Source organism: Pteropus vampyrus, unplaced genomic scaffold (assembly GCF_000151845.1).
Source record: "Pteropus vampyrus isolate Shadow unplaced genomic scaffold, Pvam_2.0 Scaffold15, whole genome shotgun sequence".
Classification (NCBI taxonomy): Eukaryota; Metazoa; Chordata; class Mammalia; order Chiroptera; family Pteropodidae; genus Pteropus; species Pteropus vampyrus.
The window spans coordinates 10,962,268-10,984,472 of NW_011888796.1; the positions used below are offsets into that span (position 1 = coordinate 10,962,268).

At 33.2% G+C, this 22,205-nt stretch overlaps 1 protein-coding gene across 3 annotated transcripts in view; it reads left to right on the forward strand.

The window, feature by feature from the left end:
* Positions 1-8: 8 nt before the first annotated feature.
* WDHD1 (WD repeat and HMG-box DNA binding protein 1) overlaps positions 9-22,205 on the forward strand; it is a 50,232-nt gene continuing 28,035 nt past the window's right edge. For 2 of the 3 annotated variants that reach the window (XM_011385269.2, XM_011385279.2), the window contains exons 1-11: positions 9-151; positions 379-467; positions 6,944-7,055; positions 11,030-11,181; positions 11,844-11,955; positions 12,116-12,166; positions 13,090-13,185; positions 15,647-15,739; positions 16,565-16,671; positions 16,895-17,036; positions 19,839-20,046. In XM_011385269.2, coding sequence (XP_011383571.1) covers positions 391-467; positions 6,944-7,055; positions 11,030-11,181; positions 11,844-11,955; positions 12,116-12,166; positions 13,090-13,185; positions 15,647-15,739; positions 16,565-16,671; positions 16,895-17,036; positions 19,839-20,046 — 1,150 coding nt within the window. In that variant the 5' untranslated portion in view covers positions 9-151; positions 379-390. The other variant, XM_023527234.1, reaches the window with a different exon arrangement.

Here is a 22,205-nt window from a genome sequence, read left to right on the forward strand (position 1 = left end):
CCAGCCCGCGACCAGACCAAGGTCCAGACCTGCGCTGAGCGTGGGCGGGCCGGTGCAGGCGCAGTGTGGCGAGTACGCCTGAGCGCGGGAAGCGGCGCTGCGCGGGCGCTTGCCTCCCCTCTTTTTCTGTCTCGGATGCTCTGTCACCCCAGTGAGTCCTTCCTCCCGCTGCCGGTGCCAAAGAGAAGCGTGTCCTTTTCCTCGCTTGTTGTCCGACACACTGTCCGCTTTTTCCGGTTTGGGCTACTCGGGTGGGGAGAGGAAAGGGCTGTTGAGAGCGTGCCCGGGAGGAGACTAACCCCCTTTCTTACGCTTCAGGCCCCTGGCTTTCCTCTCCTTTAAAATAACACTAGCTTTTATAAAACGTTTTTCGGGTAGATAAAGGAAAAGATGCCTGCCACACAGAAGCCGATGAGATACGGACATACAGAGGGACATACGGATGTCTGTTTTGATGATTCTGGGAGGTAAGGTATTTTGAGGGAAAAAAAAAAAATTTCAGATGCAAATATTAGGACATTATTCTTATATGTCATGTAATCGGTCAGCCTAAAATGACTCATACAAATATAGAAAAATAATTTTTAAATCTTATTTAAAAATGGCACATATATTTTCTTTAGATTTATCGTTTGATTCGGACCGACATGGTAGTTTAAGGATATCAAAAAAGTTAACCAGTGTAAGATCTTGCTTCCAGGGGAGTTGGAAAGATGTGAGCTTTCCCCCATAGTTTCCCTTTGTCCTTTTCCTCTCTGCATCTCACATTATTAGTTATTTTGTCAAATCATTACTTGCTTGTTTGTCAAATTAAGTGGCCCATTCTATCTTTCTGGTATTTTAGCCTTCCTTGATTTTCGTGATGCTATTTACTTTTTCTTTTGTTTTAAATTTTCTGATGGCTTATTTTCTAATTTATTTCCTCTGCTTGATTCCTAAATGGGGATGTTTTCCCGGGTTATTCTGGTCTCTTTTATCTTTCTAAGTCTCATTTCTCTGCAGCACTGTCCAGTTGTGTGGCTTCCACCAACACTTGTGTTGATTCATTCACTTAAAAATATTTGCATGTCTGTTCTGCTGAAGGCTAGAGATACAATATTGCGAAAAAAGCAACCTTTTCCTTCATTGACTTTGAGGTCTTTTTAGATTGACAGACATTGAGCACAAATAAATCACAAAAATAAATGTACATTTAGAATTATGCTTAGAAATATTAAGTGCTATATGCAATGATAAGCCTACATGAGAGGAAGTTGATCTAGTTTGAAGAGGCAGGGAAGGCTTCTCTGAGGAAGTGTTTCTTGAAATGAATTCTGAAGACTGAGTAGACATTAAGAAGTATAAAGAGATAGGTGGTGGTGGCAGTGGAGTAGTTGTATTGGCTTTTGAGGAAGACAGAACACCAAATGCAGAGGCCCACAGGGAATAGGGACTATGTGGTATGCTCAAAGGACTGAAAGAAAGCTAGGGATGCTAAAAATGTAGAGAGCGATGCAGAGATTGGCAAGAGATGGATCTAGGAAGGGAGGCAGTGAGTATCGTATCCAAGGCCTTTTGGGCTTTATTGAGGACCCTTGCTTTTATAATAAAATCAGTAGGAAGGTATTAAAGATTTGAAGTAGAAAGGACATGTGATCATACTCTTGTTTTTGAGAAGATACATGCAGGATGAATTGGTAAGGAATGGGAGTGGATGCAGAGAGACTATTAGAAGGTATTTGTATTAATCTGGTTGAGTGTGATGGAATCTTGGACTAGATTGGACAAAAGTATGGAGAAAATAGGATGCATTCAGGATATATTTAAAAGGTAAAATCAACAGCATGGATCACATAAGAATGAAGGAAAGAGAGATGTCCAGGATAACATCTGTGATTATGTTAAATTTTGGGAAACGAAGGTGTCATAGGCAGGTATCCAAAAAGCTTGGAGAAGAGCATAGTTCAGAGGTGGAATGTGGATGGAAATTATGAGTTTGCATTCGGACATGGTTAGTGTAGGATTTCTTGAGTATCCAACTAGAGATATAGACAGCTAGATAAATGGGTCTAAAGCTCCGAGAAGAAATATGAACTCAAAATAGAAATCTACATCTTTACTTGATATCTCCTGGAATTCAGGAATGAGGTCCAGGTTAGAAATCTAAATGTGGGAGTTGTCAATATAGAGATGATGTTTAATGCTATGAACTTGGATGAAATCACGTAGGGAGAGAAGGAATGTAGTTAAGAAAAACAGTTCAAGGGCTAAGCCCTGGGACATTCCAAAACATTTAGAGATCGAGTTAGAAAAGGAGGAACCGGTTAAGGAGACTAAGGGAAAGACTAAGAAAAAGGTAGAAAACCAAGATACAAGAATGCTGTTTAGTAGCCAAATGAAGTAAGCATTTTGAGGAGGAAATAATTAGATATGTCCAATGCTGCTGGTGGGTCAAGTCAAGGACTGAAAATTCACCAGTAGCTTTAGTGATGTAAAGGCCATGGATGATCTTGAGCTTTTTTTATGGAGTGGTAAGAATGAAAAGCTTGTTTTAGTGTATTCAAGAGAATGGAAAGGGAGGAATTGGAGTTAGTATGACACTCAAAGGTTGAGGGTAGTCGGATAGGAGTGTGGGAATGCTTTAAGGTGAGAGAGGTTATAGCATATGTATCAGTGGAGATAACCCAATAGAGTGGGATAAGTTGATGTTATAGCAGAATGAGGGAGAGTTACTAGAGTGATGTCCCTGAGTAGGTGTGAGGGGCTAGTATACAGTGCATAAGGAGAGATGAGCCAAAGACAGGAGGACCATAGTCAAATTCATAGGTGGAGGGAAGGAGCACCTAGGAAGTTTGGGGAGAACATGTGGACAGTTTCTGTAAATGGCTTTTGTTTTCTCAGTGAAATAGGAAGTGAAGTCATTAGTTGAGAGTGGGGAGGAGATGGAGATCTACAGAAAGGAATATATGAGATAGATGGTTAGAATGGGATTTTTTTTTAAATTGTGAAATAGACATAAGATTGAATCCCTTTGGTTTAAAATACATCTTCAATGATATAATTAAAAACAATAAGTAAGACTATCAATTTCGTAAAACATAAAATATTTTTATATGGCCCGTGTCTCATGATATCTTTAAGAAGGGAAGGAAAATTGAGTGAACTAGGAAATATAGTTGGATTACTAGGCAGCACTAAAGGCCTACTTCAGATTAGTGATCCTGAATTTAAAATAAGACATAATCCGTTGATGTATTTTTCTCCAGCCATATTTAGCTCTGCGAGTGTAAACTTATTAATAGGCAGAGAGTTGGATTTAACCAGAGTTGGGGTTTTGTCTGGTAAATATGACAAAGTGAAAGGGGACCAGGGCATTTGAGGTGATCCAGAGGAGCGATTTTAATGACAGACTATGGAATTTAAGCCAGATTAGGAGAGATGTGAAAACTTGAAGGGAGAGACAGTATAAAGGTAGTTTCAATAGATTGCAGATCCTAATAGAATTAAAAAACTTGGAGTTACAAAATTAAGGGTATAAGGTGAAAAGATAAGGGTATAAGGTGAAAAGATAAGAAATTATGAAGCAGTCGTAATATTGGTAAAGACAAAATCTAGGCTGTGACCTCAGGCATCTGAGATAGGGTAGAGGACAAGATCAAGTATCACAAGGTTTCATATACATGGATATTGAAAACACTAAGAGTTATTATAGGACCAGTGTTGTTGGAGAATAACAATGAGCCTTGTTTCAAAATACTTAGGAAACTAGGGGGATTTCTTTTTAAGGATCTGTACGTGGTCTGATGACAGTTTCAAGCTTTTTTTTTTTTTAAAGAGAGAGTGCATGAAGTGGTAATGAATGAAGTGCAAGGAAAGCCCACCTTCAGACTCCAGAGAGATGTGGAAAAGAAATCAGCCACCACTTAGAGCTAAAGAGGAAGCAGTGTCCTCAGAGGAATGTTCAGGAAAAAAGCTGAGGATATAGAGATTTTGCTGGTGCCTGACCTGTATCCTGAAACAGCAAATGAATTTCAAAATTAAGTCATTTGCTGTTTCAGCTTTTAATGTAAAATTTGTTTAATTCTTACTTGCTTTTGTAGGGATGAATTTCAGCATCTTTCTGTGCATAAGCTTTATTTTCTTTAATTTTGTTTCACTACCAAGCTTCAAAGGCTTAAGTTGAATGCTTTGGTTAAAGTTTTCTAACTGATTTTGAACAAAATGCAACTAAAATTTAGAGGATTTGTTTCCAATAATAATAGCAATCACAGTAACAATAGTAATAAGAATATCATTACAGGACACAGATTTTATAAAGTCACTATTCAGAGGCTCATATATTTTAAAAATATAATTGATGATAGGCAGCAGAGAAAGAATCTGTAACGGTGAAGTATTTTTGTGTATTTAACATCTATTTGTTACAGAAATGTTCATTCTGGGTATAAAGTTATCTAAAAATTTGACAACTGTGGCTTCTGTTTTGCTCAGTACATTATTACAGTTCATTTGGGCACAATTATGAATTATAATTACAATTCCAAGTACATTTGTGTTTTATAGATTAGTAAGAGCATTGTTTTTGCTACAGTACTGTGCTCTACAACAGTGTATATTATAACTGTAAAAATTAAGAATTTTATCATTAGCATTGAACTTTTCAAATGAAGTTGAAATTCCCAATAATGTCAGATATTTCACTTTCAATAGAACTTCCAGATGCTTTGTTTCCATTAACTGAAGAGAAAACTAAACCATTATTGGAGTTAATCTGCTGACTTTCTATTTAAAACCACTGATGACATTGATATGAAACCAGTATCATTTAACTGTTTGAAAAGTTCTTTTACTAAAGAACACATTAATAACTATCATTTCATTTTTTTATACTTGCACTAGAAAATTTAGAATGAAAAATGAACAAAATTAAAATAGAACAATTGTCATTTGTTTTAATGCTGCACTGTCCAGCATAGTAGCCACTAGCCACGTGTGGCTATTTAGATCTAAATTAATTTAAATTAACTAAATTAAAAATTCACTTCCTCTGTTGAACTAACTACATTTCAGTTGCTCAGTAGCCAGAAGTAGACCATTTCTGTCATCTCAGAAATTTCTATTGAACAGCACTGAATTTTTATGAAAAGTCATGCTTGACAAAATGCAAACTCACTTTCTGAATTTGTAGAAGCATAATTTTCAGGCAATCTCAAGATAATTATTAGGAAGTAGATGCAGATGCTTCTTTAGGAGTCCTGCATCTTCTGACTTTCCTGTGGTTAGTGTTGCTATAGCTGTAGTAAATGTCAACTAATAATTTGTTCAAGTTACACTTTCACTATCAACTGCTTGAGAAGCAGAAATATAGTGCTACTTTTTTTTAGTATTTACTTTTTTATTGAACACGTACTTGATGTATTTTTCTCCATTGCTACCGAAAGGTTTTTTTGTTTTTTGGTTTTTTTTTTTGCAAAATTTAAAAAGCATAGCCAATAATAAAATTAGTATTAGTAAATGGCAATAATACTGCAGGAAGAATGTTCATACTACTCTAAAAGTTCTTCAAAGGACTGCTTAACTATTTCTTGCCTATAGTTCACATTAATTCCACTATATTTCACTATAATTTTCCACTGCCCTACCAACTGGCACCCGTGCTTCTTTCTGTACATCTCCTGTGTGCACCTGCCTGATACACCAAATAGTTTGTAGGGATGGCAGTATGAAATACTTCTCCCATCACCATTGGATACTGAAAAAAATTACTTTGCTTAGGGTCTCACGTCTGACTTCACTTTGGTTTTTATCAGTTAACACCTGTTGTCTTTGGAAAGATGGGTTATGTTGCGTCAAGAAAAGAATGGGAAGGGGAGATGTGTTATCACTGATTGTCTTTCAAATTTACCTAAGGTGAGATCTCTTTATTGCATGCGTTATGTTACTGAACAAGATCATGACAGAAGCAGGAAGTGCAAAGAAGGGTTTTATCAAACTCACTTCAGCCAATTTTGATACAACTAATATGAATAATGTTTTAAAGTGAAAAATCGAAGACAAACGTGAAACCAACTGTTACATAGTACAGAAATGTCCTCAGCAAACGGACTTATGTCCTCCTATTTATTTCTTGTGGAAAGGAATCCAAGCTCCTTACTCTGGCATTAAGGTCATCCTAAATAGAATGACCCAATCTACACTTTCTTTCTCAATTTCCTGGACTGTGCTCCAGGTAAACTGGCCCCCCCGCCCCCCATGCTTTACTACACATTTTGGTTCATCTTTCATCTGTTTAAAACTGCCTTTTTCATCTATCTTAGTATAGCCATTCCTACTTGTCCGTTAACTTCCCAGTGTAAATACCACCTTTCTGATTTTCCAAGTGGGAATTAATCTTTTTCTTCTGAACACCCATAGTTCTTTATGTGGCTTCTCTTTGCCATTTTCCAAGTTATTTTTATATTTTATTTGTTTTTGTATGTGTCTAGATAGTACACATACCAAATGAATTAAAGCACTTGGAAGACAAGGTTTAAAACAAGATTTAAGAGATACAGATATCCATTTACATAATTAGCTTTGCATAATTGAACTCTTGCATTCATTCAAGAAACATTTATCAAGGCTTCTATTTATCAGAGACTGTTAGAGCTAGAGACACAATGATGAACAAGGTAGACCTGGTCCCTGCTGTTGCAAGAGATACACATTCGTCTTTCTTACATTATTACAAATAATATAAAGACTTTCATGCCAGGGAAGAACTGTAGAAAACATTAAACTCACCTTGTATTTTACAGCATAGGAGGTTAGCAATTTTTGTTATTAAGGCTTATGAATGTAAAATAAAACATACCTCGGTTTTATTAAAAACAACAACAACAACAACAACAACAACAACAACTAGCATTCCAAAAAAAATAGGCCTGAAACTGGATGACTTTTTTAATGAGTTTTTCCTTCACAGTTGTATTGTGACTTGTGGAAGTGATGGTGATGTGAGGATTTGGGAAGACTTGGATGATGATGATCCTAAGTCCATTAATGTTGGAGAAAAGGCATATTCATGTGCTCTGAAGGTATTAAAAACAATTATAGCAACTGATCTGAAATTGTACTACCATGTGATATTTTTATGCTTGGATGAAAAATGTTTTTGTAAGTTTTGAATATAGATGTACCTTTTTGTTTGTTTCTCATGAAATAATATTTTAAAATTTATAATAATGCCATAACTTGCCCCACATTTTTACAGGTAAAATCTGAATGGTTTATTAAAGGTGATTAATGGATATTTATGGTGAACCAATTAAAAAATAGACAAGAAAATGTACTTTTAAGAGGTTTAAATGTTCTTTTTTTTTCCCTTTGTTGGAAAACTAGCATTTTTAGGTTTTTAGTTCACTAATTCAGATAATTTGAGAAATTGTTCTAGAGAAGAGGAATGCTTCATTAACTTTTTCAAGATATTTACATAATTTCACTTTTCTAATTTATGTAAGGTAAATATGGGAGTGAAATGTAGGTTACTTGGAGAATGTTTTTCAGAAGGACTTTAAAAATCAGATAACTAAAAACCACGAAGCTTTTTATTTGTGATGCATTTTAAGTTGAGTGGATTGTATTCACACAGAAAAATTTTCCATAGATCTCATATTTTTTTCAAATTTAGGCTCATTGAGGTAGATAAAATGGTTTTTTGATACTTTAGATATTCTTTTTAAAATGGTCACATATAATGGAAAATACATTCTTAGGAGAAAAAAATGACCAAAAATATAAATGAGCAACATATATTAAATTCAAGCTAAATCTTAATAAGCAAAGAAATTCAAATTAATAATTTTTTTTTTCTCTATAGGATTGGCAAGGATGAAAAATATTGCTAATCCCAGGGGTAGTGAGAGCTTGGAGAAGTATTTGTAAAAGAAAAACACTCTTTTCCTGTTTTGTTTGTGTTTTTGTTTGTTTGTTTGTTTTACTCATACTGCTACCATGCTCAGGACACTTCTGCACCAGATGTGCTGATTTTTTCCCACATCAAGTAATTCTCAGTAACACCACCTGAGTGTCCTAAATTCATTTCACTTCTGACACGAACTGGAGTTAGTGCAGATCCCACAGGTTAAGGGCTGAGTCCCATGTAACTGTCCCCCACTTCAGATACCAATCACAAGTAGGTTCCCAGGTGACGCCCAACTTCCGTCTAACTTAGCTACAAATTGCAGGTTCCTGTGACCCTCTGCCCCTTGGATTATTTCATTTGCTGCAATAGTTCACAGGACTCAGGGAAATACTTATCTTTACCAGTTTATTATATAAATAAGGGTATGATAAAGGATACAGATGAACAGCCAGATGAAGAGATATGGAGGGGAGGTCTGGGAGAGTGCACAGGACTTCCTGTGGTACACAGAAGCTTTTGTCCCTGTGGAGTTGGGGTATGCCACCCTCCCAGTAAGTAAGTACATGGATGTGTTCACAAACCTGGAAGTTCCTCAAACCCCATATTATTGGGATTGTTATGGAGGGTTTATCACATGGACATGATGGATTGATTATCAACTCTATTTCCAACCCCTCTCCCCTTTAGGAAGAATGGGGAGTGGGGCCGAATGGTCCAGCTTTCTAATATGGCTTGATCATTCTGGTGACTAGCTTCCATCCAGAACTATCCAGGAGCCCAGGAAGAATGCCTTTTAGAACAAAAGACACTCCTATCACTCAGGAAATTCCAAGGGGTTTCGGAGCTCTGTGTCAGGAACCAGGGTCAAAGACGAAATATTAGAACAAAAGATGTTCATAGTACTCTTATCACTTAGAAAATTACAAGGCTTTTAGGAGCTCAGTGCCAGAAACTGGGGGCAGAGACCAATATATATATTTTCTGTATTTTACAGTATTATACACAGTTGTATGAACATTTTTTAGAGTAAATAGATACTACATATCAATATTAGAATGCACACATTTCCTTTTTCTCCATGTCTTTGTATCTCAGTTCTCCCTGCTTTTTCTTATAAGGACACCAATCATTGTATTTAGATCCTTAACTCGTTACATCTGAAAAAACCCTATTTCTAAATAAGGTCACATTCAAGGTGCCTGGGCTTAGAACTTAGACAGGTTTTTGGGGGGTTACTGTTCAACTCACTACAAGTACCTCAGTGCTACAATGTTTTCTTTGGCTTTAGGAATGGAGTTTATGGGACTTCAGTGAACTGGCATTACCAAATAGCCATGCAAAGTTGACAATTTCGCAATGTATTTAATGTAAACGCTTATAAACACTAACTTCTGTTTTTAGATTCAGTAGTACTGGGAAGTATAGTTAGCTGCTTTATTTCAGAACAAAGTGGAGAAAATAACACTCTCCAAAAACTATTAAACTGGGATGAGCCAATATATTTGTGAGTAGTAATAGTTAATGCTTGCAAGGTATTTTATATTGTCTAGACCTTTGAACAAAGATATGGAGAGGTATGTGGAATTATCCCTATTTTATTCTCAGGAAAACCAAAGCCCTGAGAAAGGTCAAATGACATAGTAAGAAACACAATGGGCTGGGTTCCATTACTTCTAACCTACCAAGGAGAATGGTTGACCAGATCCTGACCAGACCTCCGACCCTTTGTTTGGATTCTTTTTTTGAAAAAACATTTTACCAGTGGACAAAGTTCTGATAGTGATTTGGTTTCCCAGTACATTTGTTGGAAAATGACTTCGAAGCAAGCCCTTTATTCAGATCTCCTGGGTGAGTGAGTACCATTATACACTTAAATATGAATAGAAGGCTAGTTAACTTGTTATTAAAGAATAACCAAATTCTTTACTAGAGCTAAGTGAGGATGCTTAGTCAGTATTCTACTAGGGAATCTGCAAGAAAAGCACAGCCAGGTTGCAAAATTTCTGTACATGTACACACATAAATAGTTGGTGTTTTCTGCAGTTTTGCCAAAGAACACTTAGCATCATCAATGTTCTGAGTTGGTTATAGTTTTTTGTTCTCATCATATTTAAATTATTGTTAGCTTACCTTCAACATTACGAATTTAGTTTATTGTGTACTGTTTACTTACAGGAGTTACTAAACAGTATTTTTCACCAATCTTCCAGTAATTAGACTTGAAGATAAATGTATATTACAGTTCAAATTTGAATTATCTGTAATTTGAACAGATGTATATACTGTCCCAAGTTTTGCTATATCGTAACACATCAATGTTATCACCAAGTTCTTTTTCCATTGGAGCGAGAATAGTTGCTATAAATGGGCTGAAGGTCCTAAGTGTGCAAATATGGCTGAGACCTATTGCTATTTGATGGAATATATTCATTAACGAATTTCAGTAGTTTGTTTCTCTTGGCAGTTATCATTTAATCTAAATTAATAAATTGACCATATGATTTATCAAAGCTTGTATAGGATTGGTAGACCAAATTTGTCCATTGGGACTTAATCCCTTTTGGAGAAGTAATAAAATTAAAGTGCTGGGGCAAATCCTTGGTTTTTTGATTCTTAACTAAAATCTCTGCAAAGTAGTGGTATCTGCTGATCATTTGCAGGGCCTAAAACTTTCTTTTTATTTAGTGTTTTTAAGAAGACACGGTGGATTCTGCGTTTAGACTTTACCCTACCCAAAAAGATATGATTTTGTTGTGCAAACTATAGTGTGGCCATTGTGGCCATCCTTCCAATGTGCTCTTCCGTCACTGAGACTAGCTATGTTTTCTCTGAAAAGCTTTCCTGCATCTCTTTTTTAATGACTCTTCGGAATCCATAAAAATACTAATTAAATATTTTTCTCACCAGAAGTAAAAGAAAATCAGAGGCTACAAGTTTGGCTGGTGAAGGGGGAATTAAGTTTTCTAAAGGTAGCAAATAAATTTTTCTTCTAAGTACGTATTTCAGGAAAGTTATACATTGATAATTTGTCTCTTGATGTGAACTACATTTGTAAGCTTTTTGTTTTAAGGATTTTTAACTGTGGGGAGACTCCCAATCTATTCGGATTTGTCTTGCCAATGTTTCTTACCTTTATTTTTCCTTTAGAATGGAAAATTGGTCACTGCAGTATCTAACAATACTATTCAAGTCCACACATTTCCTGAAGGAGTTCCAGATGGCATATTGACTCGCTTTACCACAAATGCAAACCATGTGGTCTTTAATAAGGATGGTGCAAAAGTTGCTGCTGGATCTAGGTAAGGCTCTTTGATATCAGGAAAGGAAATAATGTTAGAACAGAGAGGCTTTGCTAATTGGTTTCAGGGTAACATTTTCAGATTTCCCTTTCCACTTCTTTTGATTTTTTTGTTCATTTAATTTTTATATTCAAATCTAGTAAGGTTTTGAGGACAAACTTTTGCTTCTTGTGACTTGAGATATGTATATTCCTTGCTTTAAAAGACTGGGAAAAATGATACTTTGATACAAAGTTTTAAAAATTATTTCAGGTAGAACCTGGCCTGCACAATCAGAATTTTTGCTGTTTTCCTCGATGTTTATTTGTCATAGAAAAAAATGTAATTGGTGAGTTATTGAGGTAGAGTAAAAGGTATAGTACTTTTGAAATGGTTGTGATTATAATTAGATTGGCAAATAATAGAAGCCTAAGATGTAACTAAGGAAGCCATTTAGGAAATATTTGTATTTTAACGTAATGAGAAATCTTGACTCATGTTTTTAGCATTTTTATGGAGCCAACCTAAAAGGTAAATCATTAAATTTGGGTGTCAGGTTTCACAAGTTGCTATAAAGAAATTATGACATTTATTCTTGTGATTTAGAAATATTTAGGTCATAGCTTTTAGGAGAGTCTTTTGTGTTAGCATTTGTTCATGTATATTACTCTTACTGTTTATAGTGACTTTCTAGTCAAAGTTGTGGATGTGATGGATTGCAGCCAACAGAAAACATTTCGAGGACATGATGCCCCTATTTTAAGTCTTTCTTTTGATCCTAAGGACACCTTTCTGGTAATAATTTTTTCCCCTCTCTTTTTGCATTTTTCTTGAATGTTTTAAATTATAAGAGAATTAGCAGAAAATTTCACCCAGTTTAATTTATTACTTGAACCAGTTATCATATAGTATTATGGCTGTGACTATAGAGAAATCTCTTGTTTTTTTCCTGCAGGCCTCAGCTAGTTGTGATGGATCTGTCAGAGTATGGCAAATTTCAGATCAGGTAAATTCATCATTTTGAATTTAAAACTTTTTGCCCATTTCCGTCATATATTATTACATATTGTATTATTTAGCCAAATTAATTATTCTTTTTCTTTATAGTTTCTTTTGAGTAGCATTAAATATCATTTTTGTGATCAAATTCACAAAATAATATAAAAGCAAATAGTTTGAAGATTAATTGCTTTTGTACTACACTCAATCACGAGAGAAATGATAGATTTATATTTCATTTTTAGGTTTTGTAAATCAATGGGGGAAATTCAATTATTGCATATTTACAAACAAACTACCATCTGTTGGAGATACAAAAATAACGCATAGGCCACACTTGATTCAGAGTCTTGAAAACATCTTATTCTAACCGAGACTGATGAAAGTTTTAAAGGAGGTATGAATAAAGTGCTCTCCAGATTGGCTGAGGGAACAATTAATTCTTCCTCAGGCAATCAGAGAGGTCTTGGCATTTCTAGAGATGTGGCCGATGAGAAGAATATCCCCCATAGATATGCCTCAATAGCCACAGTTCCTTCCCCTCATTATTTAACTATTTAGATTTGACTTTGACACCATAATTTTTTAGAGAACGCTGAAGTTCATTTTTGTAGACACTTTAAAATTTTAATATATTGGATTTGGGTTTGTGTGTGTGTGTGTGAATGTTTATTCAATGAGTATGTTGTTTGCTATTCTACATAAGAAATACTCTTAATTTAATTATTTAAGACTTGTACTCTATACCTCTGAAGGACTTAAAGTAACTTAGATAATTCAGACATTATAATTAGATTAAAGTGAATTAAGTTGCTTTTTTCTGAACTATATATCAATTTGAAGAATCCACTTATTAAATGTATTCAGTTCCTCATATTTGGGGGGGGGATTTTCATAAAAGAAAATACATTTTCTTTTTTAAAAAATCAGACATGTGCTGTTAGTTGGCCACTGCTACAAAAATGCAACGATGTGATAAATGCAAAATCCATCTGCAGACTTGCTTGGCAACCAAAAAGTGGGAAGGTAAGTGACTCTTATTTTTCAACCTTTTAAAAAATTATTTGTTTCAGTTCTTATCAACTTTTAATGTTAGGATAGTTTTTAAATTATAATTCTTTCATTTAGATTATAAATTTTACAGCCCCAAGACAACTAATTAATATTGAAATGCTTTAACAAACATTTCAACTTTTTAAAGATTCTTTTTAAAGAGTATATTTCACATGAATGAATTTAATTTTATATTTACATTCACGTTTAGTGGAACAACTCAGGAACAGTCTTGTTATGTCCACTCTTACCGCTGCTATTTAACATTTTGGAAGTATTAGCTGATACATTTAGATGATGGAAAGACATGAGAGGTTTCAATGGAGGAGAGAGAATGCTCATCTACAAATGAAATGTTTGTGTATGAGGAAATCCCAAGAAAATCAACTGAGGGGAAAATAATAAGAAAATTCAATGAGGTAGCTGTAAGCCAAATTAATATTTGAAACTAATAACAATCCTCTGTACAAACAATAGCCATTTAGAAAATGTGGTAGGAGAAAATGGTACATTTACTATTATTTTTAAAAAAATTGTCAAAAAAGATAAAATAACTGGGGATAACTTAGTAAGAAATATGAAAGATGTGTATAAAGAAAACATTAACATACTATCCAGAAAAGTTAAATGGAAAACTATATCTCATGCTTTAAAAGGAATTTTTGATATAAATATTTAGTTCTTCCCCAAATTAATCTAGTTTTGACAACATTCAAATATAAAATATCAGAAAGATGTTTGGGGAGACCAAATAATGCTGATTCTAAAGTCCATGTGGAAAACTAAAAGTCTTAAAAAAAGTGAAGTCTAATCCAGTCAGATATAACATATTATGATGCTATGGAAATTAAAACTTTGTTACTGACTCATGAATACACAGATATCTATTAAACGGAGAAATGAATCCAAAGGTTGGGAAAAAGAGATTTAGTAAATATATTGGCAAAGGGCATAAGTACCTGAAGGTGAGAATCATTGAGAACCATCTTGGAGGCTTCCTACCACATGGTATATCTCTGTAAAGATGCACACATCTGCTACATTCTTTCAACTTTCTGTAAGTGTGAAAATTTTCAGAAAAGATTAATAAATTTAACAATATAAAAAAGTATTTTTGTATGATAAAATATATTTCAATGTCAAAGGACAAATGGCAAACAGACAAATATTTGAAGCAATATGACAAAGCTAATTTTATTAATATACAGAGTTCTTTCAAATCAGTAGGGTTCCAATAGAAAGAGGGACAAGACATGAGAAGACAGTGTACAGAAAAAGATACACAGATAGCTTTTAACATGTAAAAATATATGTAACTTTTCATCCTAAAAAATACAGAGTGAAGCTATAGTGTTAGTCTATATTTCATTCATCAGATCCTGCTCAAAGATTAAAAGTCTGATTAAATTCTATGTGGAAGAGGATGTGGTCATTCTTATCAGAATAAAAGACCAATAGTACTACTTCTAGGCATATATCCTATAAACATATTTATACATGTGCACTGTAGGGTATGTATAACAAAAATGTTACACCATTGTTTATAGTAGCAAAAGATTGGAAACATCTAAAATGTTCATTAATAGGGAACTAGTTAAATAAATTGCCGTATTTCTGAAATAGAATACTTTATAACTGCTAGAATGAGGTATACCTGTATGTTTTCACATGGAATAACCTTCAGATATATTAAGCAAAAAACATCAAGCTGTAGAATAGTAGATATGGAAGAATGCTGCTGTTTATTAACTGTATGTGTGTTAACTTGTATATATGTACATATACATTCTTATATAGTCTATGCTTATATTTGCCTTAGGAAAGTGGAAATAGAATTTAGGTATTGGAGGGATACTTCTTTGTCTCGTAAGTTTCATAAGTGACACTATGTTCTTTTTTAAGAGTGTACCTTATTATGCATTAAAGTAATAGTTGGGGAATCCAGTATGGTTTTTTTTTGCTTATAAACATTAATCTGATTAATTAAAAATTGATTAACATAGTTTTCTTGTTTGTAAAGTTTGTAAAGTCTTGTTTATAAAGTTTTCGTTATAAAAATGGAAAGAATACCATTTTATTTTTTCTACTAATCTATTTCTTTGGAAGAACACATAGGAAGATAAATTTCCTATTAAGATTTTCAAAGTATTCTGGCTCTATTTCTTTCCTTTCAATAAATGAGATGAATTTTTAGATTGAAAGGGCTTAGATTCCTTAAGAAGTAGTATTAAAATTACTAGTACTGATTTTCAGTTAAAAAAAGTCTTTGCTTATCAAAATTTTAAGTAATTTTCTGAGTTTTGTTAGTTGCAGTTAAGATATAAATTTGCTCTTATGTTTTGTAAACTTATTTGGATGAAAGTTCACTTTTTTCCCCCTCTTTAAATTTAATTTAATGTAAACTCTTGTTTAAATTTTTTATCTTTCCTAATAGTTACTGGCAGTTCCTGTGGAAAAATCTGTTAAGCTGTATAGAAGAGAAAGTTGGAGTAATCAATTTGATCTTTCAGATAATTTTATCTCTCAGGTAGGTTTTGTAAATGACACTTTCAGTAGGTTAAAGAGAATATTTAATGTATACCTTGCTTAAATAATGTTGCAGTTAATATTTTTGGAAATGGAGAACAACTCCACACAGTTTCACATGTGTTCACCTTCTGTCTCCTCAGCCTTTCTTCATTTAGCCAGTAACTGGACAGTAGATAGGTCTTTGCTAGGTACTATCCGACCTTTCTTTGTGAAATTTGATAAGACAATCTCTTAATTTATAAGAAGTCAAATTTAATCCTAGCATAGTATTAGAACAAGTTATTCTCAAATTATGAGTAATTAACCTTTATTGTTAAATGAGTTTCACTGAGACTTGTGATCATAGACTTGAGAATTTTAGAGCAGAAAAGGTGGTTGGTGTATATTCTCTCTCTCTCTCTATCTCTCTCTCACTCTCTCACTTATTTACTCACACCCATTTTGCAGTTAAGGAAACAGAGGCCCAATAAGTCATCAATGGCTTACTAAGGTTCATTTTATTTACTAGTTCTCTTCGTCTTGATGGTGACGGCTAAGAGAATACCTTGTGCTATCTTTCTTTCCAGGATAATAACATTTTTTAGATTTTGCTTTTAAAATTGTGTCAGTATAATTTTCTCATAAGATAATAGCTTCTAGTGGTAGTTTAAAATTACTGAAAAAGGAAGTTAAAATATAAGCAAACTTAGTCTTTCCTTTTGTATGTCAGATCTATTTAAGTCACGTAGCATACATAGAATAAGGGTTATAAAAATTTGAACTAGTAATGCGAATGTTTAGTTTCAAATTATACAAAATTGTTATTTATTCTTTTTCTTTATAGACCATCAATATAGTAACCTGGTCTCCTTGTGGGCAGTATTTAGCTGCAGGGAGTGTTAATGGTTTAATTATAATTTGGAATGTGGAAACCAAAGATTGCTTGGAAAGGTATGATTCAATACATCTTGTCTTTTTTTGCTTATTTCAATTAGATTTTTGTTTGTCTTATGAAATATTACAGATCTGTAATTATTAGATTGTGAAAATGCAAACATACAGCTATTAGTTTGTCAAAAGTCGTTTAACCTTTTCTAATTAAAATTTACCTAAAGAAATCTATAGTTTATATTTTTCTTGATGGTGTTTTAAGAACTTACTTTTTAATTTTTAGGGTGAAACATGAGAAAGGGTATGCAATTTGTGGCCTAGCCTGGCATCCTACTTGTAGTCGCATAGCTTATACTGATGCGGAAGGAAACCTTGGGCTCCTAGAGAATGTTTGTAATCCCAATGGAGAAATATCAAGCAGTAAGGTAATGAGTATTGTAGAACAGTTTCTTCAAAGTCTTTCTGTGGTCATATGGATTTGGAAAACGCAACAAACTACTTTCTTGGAAAATTACAATTTATATTACTATATTAGATGCTCAGTAATGATAATAGTAAAGAAAACTGTTTAAACTTTTTTAACTTAATGTTTCCCAAATATATTTTACTAAGAAACTTTTTCCCCTCCATATAATGCCTATTAATATTCCTTGACTTTCCAAGGAATACCTTTGTGAAATACTATTTTACTATCCTGGTGTTCTGGGCATTATTAGTTAAATACAGGCCTACCTCAGACATATTGTAGGTTCAGTTCCAGACCACGGCAATAAAGCAAGTATCACAGTAAAATGAGTCACAAAATTTTTGTTTCCTAGTTCATATGAAAGTTACATTTATACTATACTGTATTCTACTAAGTGTGCAATAGCACTATGTATAAAAAACAATGTACATACCTTATTTAAAAATACTTTATTGTTAAAAAAATGCTAACCATCTTCTGAGCCTTGAATGAGTCATAATCTTTTTGTGGATGGAAGGTCTTTACCTTTAATTTGTTAAAAACACCACATCTACGGAGCACAATAAAACGAGGTATGCCTGTAAAATGTTTTATAGATAAAAATTAGAGTTAATAACTGTAACTTAGTTTAGACTACAAACTTTTTTGACTCCGAATTAGCCTTAACTCTTAAGAGCTCCCCCTATACCTTTTATGCTTAGCTATGCGGCCTTACTGAAAGCTTGTGTTAAACAGGCCACTTTGTTTTATACCTTCTTGTGTTTTGTTCACTATTGCCCCTGCCTGGCAGATATACCTGTTCATATTTCAAGTCCAGTTAAAGATTGCAGACTTTATACATTCATTTATTTCTGTTCAGATACCCAATAACCTGAAATCCCCATCAAAGGAATTTTTAAAAATGTACACTCCCATAAGTCTAAGGAAGACAGTCGAAGTGGTGATGGTAACAAAATTTTGGAGGCTAGAAACAGAAGGATGATTGGAAACTAACTTTAGCTTCTTTAGCGTCTCAAAAAGTTGAATCCTAAGACCTCAATGGAGGAAAGCTGAGATAAATTCTGTCTGCCTGGCTGACTCCTCAAAGATTCAGAATTTTGGTAGTACTAGGCACTTCTGAAAGTGGAGCTGAAAACACAGGAGGGTTGGTTTAATAAGCAAGTAGATTCCTCCATTCTCAACATCAGTGTGCACAGCTATGTAACTCCCTTCTCTCACCCCCATCCACATTCTGGCAGAATGTTGGAGATTTCTTCTTTAGAAAAGGTAAAGGAGACATTGTGTACAGCTGAGTGGTATTGGCTGAAGGGGGAATACTGTGCTGAAAGGGTTGAATAAAAGTATATATACTTAAATGTTGAAATTCCCAGTTCACTTTTCATACTTAACTCTCAGAGCACTGTTAGCTATTCTTATGCTTTTTAGATAAGAGATTGAAACAGTCATCTTTGGGAATCTGTCTAAGAGAAAAAGACCTAAAGAGAGAGAGGATTCTTAACTTCAGAAGAAAATAGAAAGTTGTAAAAGAAAAAGGAAAAATGACCATAATATACTACATCTGTAAAATGAGGATAGGAATAATGTCGACCACCTAGAGTTATTGTGAACATTAAATGAATAATGTATAAAGAATTAGAAAGTTCTGTAGCACAGCACTTTATAAGCATTACCATTTATTATTTTTATTCAGCCATGAATAGCATTTACATGGTCATAATTATCTAAATTTTATATATTGATCCAACCAAAATGAGGATATATCTATATTGGGAAGATAGGGGTAGGAAAATAGTGGGCATGTGTACTTAGGGTTAGGGGTTGTTGGAATATGGCACCAAATCCTCATCTTCCCTAATTGAGGGAAATTAGATCTATAAAATAACAAATAATTAAAACTGAAAAATCTAGAATAGCTCTAGAACATTATTAACAAAGATAGAGGAAGATATCAAAAGAAACAAGCAGAACCTGTTAAGAGGGCTATTTTCATTTTTATAATAAACCTTGTAATAGTGTTTGACTAATTTATATTCATGTATAACATTGATAAAAAAACAAAAAGTAAATTGAGAAATAATTTTTAGTTCAAAGGTCACTTCTTATAAAACCTTTAACTTTTTTATCCAGAATTGTCCACTTTTCTCTTTTTCCTCACAGTACTTATTTCTGTCACAACAATTCTAACACTTTATGGCCCTCAACATAAATTAAGGCAAAACCCTCATTTTCTATTAAGAAAATCCAAAAAAATTTTTTTCGACCAACTTGAGTACATAAACATTTAGTTTATGTAAATGAAATAGTTATATATCTTATAGCATGTAGTTATTAACTTAATTACTCATATGAAATCATGTTTAAACATGAATTTAGAAATATTTTTTTCTGTTCTTTCATTTTATTAAACATCAGTTTTCTAGAACACAAGAGTACCTTATAATTAGGGAATTGTAGGTGACTTTTTTTCTGGGGAATGACTTTTGAGGAATAAAATCTTGCCTTATATTTGGATACATACAGTATTTCTTTATGTGTCTTTTATATACTCCTACCCCATCCATAGACTATAAGGCATTTAAAGTAAGGACTAGGTCTTATATAAATATAAATACAATCCTCATAAATACATTTACTAATTATTCTTATCAGGGCATTTGCTTAATAGAGTTTATAACTGAATAGTAAAAGATTGCCTTTTGAGTAATTGAGTCTATCCATTTAGTTCACTAATACTTTTATAATTTGTATTAATTTGTTCAAGGTGTCCAGCAGAGTGGAAAAGGGTTACAATGATCTTTTTGATGGAGACGATACGAGTAATGCTGGTGATTTTCTAAATGACAATGCAGTCGAAACCCCCTCTTTTTCAAAAGGTATTATACATGATGATGAGGATGATGACATCATGCTGGCTTCAGGTCGTCCTAGACAGCGAAGTCACTTCCTGGAAGATGATGAAAACTCAGTTGGTATGAATTGACTTGTGGATGCTATGATCCATACTGTTGATTACTATTTTCAATTTTTTGTTAAAACTATTATTTAAAGTCATTATTGAATTTGTAGAATGTAGGTAAAGCAGTATATAGAGGAAAATTATAGCATTCAAAAAAGTTTCAAATCAATGAGCTAAGTTTGTGGTTTAGTAAACTAGAAAGAGGAAATAAAACCCCAAGGAAGCAGAAGAAAGGAAATAATAAAGAGCAGATTCAATGAAAATGACAACAATAAAAGTATTTAAAAAGTCAATGAAACCAAAAGCTATTTCTTTGAAAAGATCAATAAAATTGATAAACCTCTGTCCTAGCTGATTAAGAAGTAAGGACACAAATGACTTAAGTGATGAAAAAGAGGTCATCACCGTAGGTAGATCCTGTAGACACGCACTATCCAATATTGTAGCCACTAGCAACCACCGGTGGTTATTGGGCACTTGAAATGTGGCTAGTTCAAATTAAGAAGTGATGTATGTGTAAAATGCAACCAAATTTTGAAGACACTGTGAAAAAAAACATGTATAATATCTTAGTTGTTTTTTAAATTGAGTACATGCTGAAATTATATATTTTCAGTCCAATATGTTATTAAAATTAATTACCTCTGTTTCTTTTTACATTATAAAATATAGGTACTAGGTAATTTTTATATTATGTAGCTTACATTATACTATCTACTATCATTCTGCTATCCTTACATTCTACTATCCTTATAATATTAACAGCAGTATTGTCTTATAGAAACATTGCCTGTTTCTATAAGACAATACTGCTGTTAATATGGCAGGGTAGGCATTAAATATATATTTCCTGAATGGATAGAAACAGACAATGTTTCTATAAGACAATACTGCTGTTAATATTATAAGGATAGTAGAATATTATGAGCAACTTTGTGCCCATAAATTCAGCTACTTAGATGAAGTGGACAAATTCCTTGAAAGATACAAACTACCAACCTAGCTCAAGAAGATATAGATAACCTGAATAGTACTATATCTGTTAAAGAAATTGAGATTGCAATCAAAAACATTCAAATAAAGTGCCTATTGAAACAACTTAAATGCTGAAATTACACATTTGAACGTTAAGTAAAATGCCAATGTAGAGTGGTAAATTGTGCTGCATTTAAATCATACAGGGTTTATAGAACAGTAGTCCTCAAATATTTTGGTCTCAAAAGCTCTTGATACTCTTAAAAATTTTGAGGACCCCAAAAAGCATTTGTTTATGGAGTTATCACTATTGTTATTTACTGAGAAATTTTAAAAATATTTACTTTAAAATGACATTAGTAAACTCACGTAAGTAAATATTATTTTTTAATGAAAAACAAAATGATGGAAAGTGGCATTTTACCTTTTTTGCAAATCTTTTTAATGTCTGGCATAGATATAGCTAGATGCTCTCATCTGCTTCTGTATTCATTCTGCTGCCATTATTGTTTTTGCTGAAAGTATATGGAGAAAAATTAGCCTCATACAAATATGTAGTTCAAAGAGGAAGAAGTATTTTAATAGCCTATTTAAATAATTGTGTATATTCTTTGATACTGCACCAAAACTCGATAGATGAAAGCTTCTTAAAGATTACTTGCCATGTAGAATCTGAAAACTTTCAATGAAGTTTTCTACTCTATTACATTAAAATTTATTGATGTAACTTGAACTTCAAATGAATCTTTTACTATGTTTGATTTTGTAACATATGCATTGATAATTTGGAAAATACTGGTTCGTTGAGCTTTGCAGACCTTCCTAATATTGACACATCCAAAATTATATTTGTTCATATCATTACCAATCTCATCGGAAGTTTTTAAGTATTTGGAAGCAATCAAGTTCATGGTGGCAGACACAAGTTTTCCAGTGTTCTGGAAAACTCAAATTTTATCATTGGCAGCAAATTCTATCAGTGTTTCATTTTCAAGAAAATGTTTGCCAGATAGCCAAGTCTACATTATCATAGTTTATTTGGCATTCTTTCAAGTAAAAATGGTGTTTCATGAAAAAAATCAATTCAGCTTACAACTCAGTTGCACAATGTTTTTTTATTTTTTTGAGACTGCCATCATATTTCTTTATGTATACTTTCCATTTCAACACTGAACATTTTTTTTTAGAATGTATGTA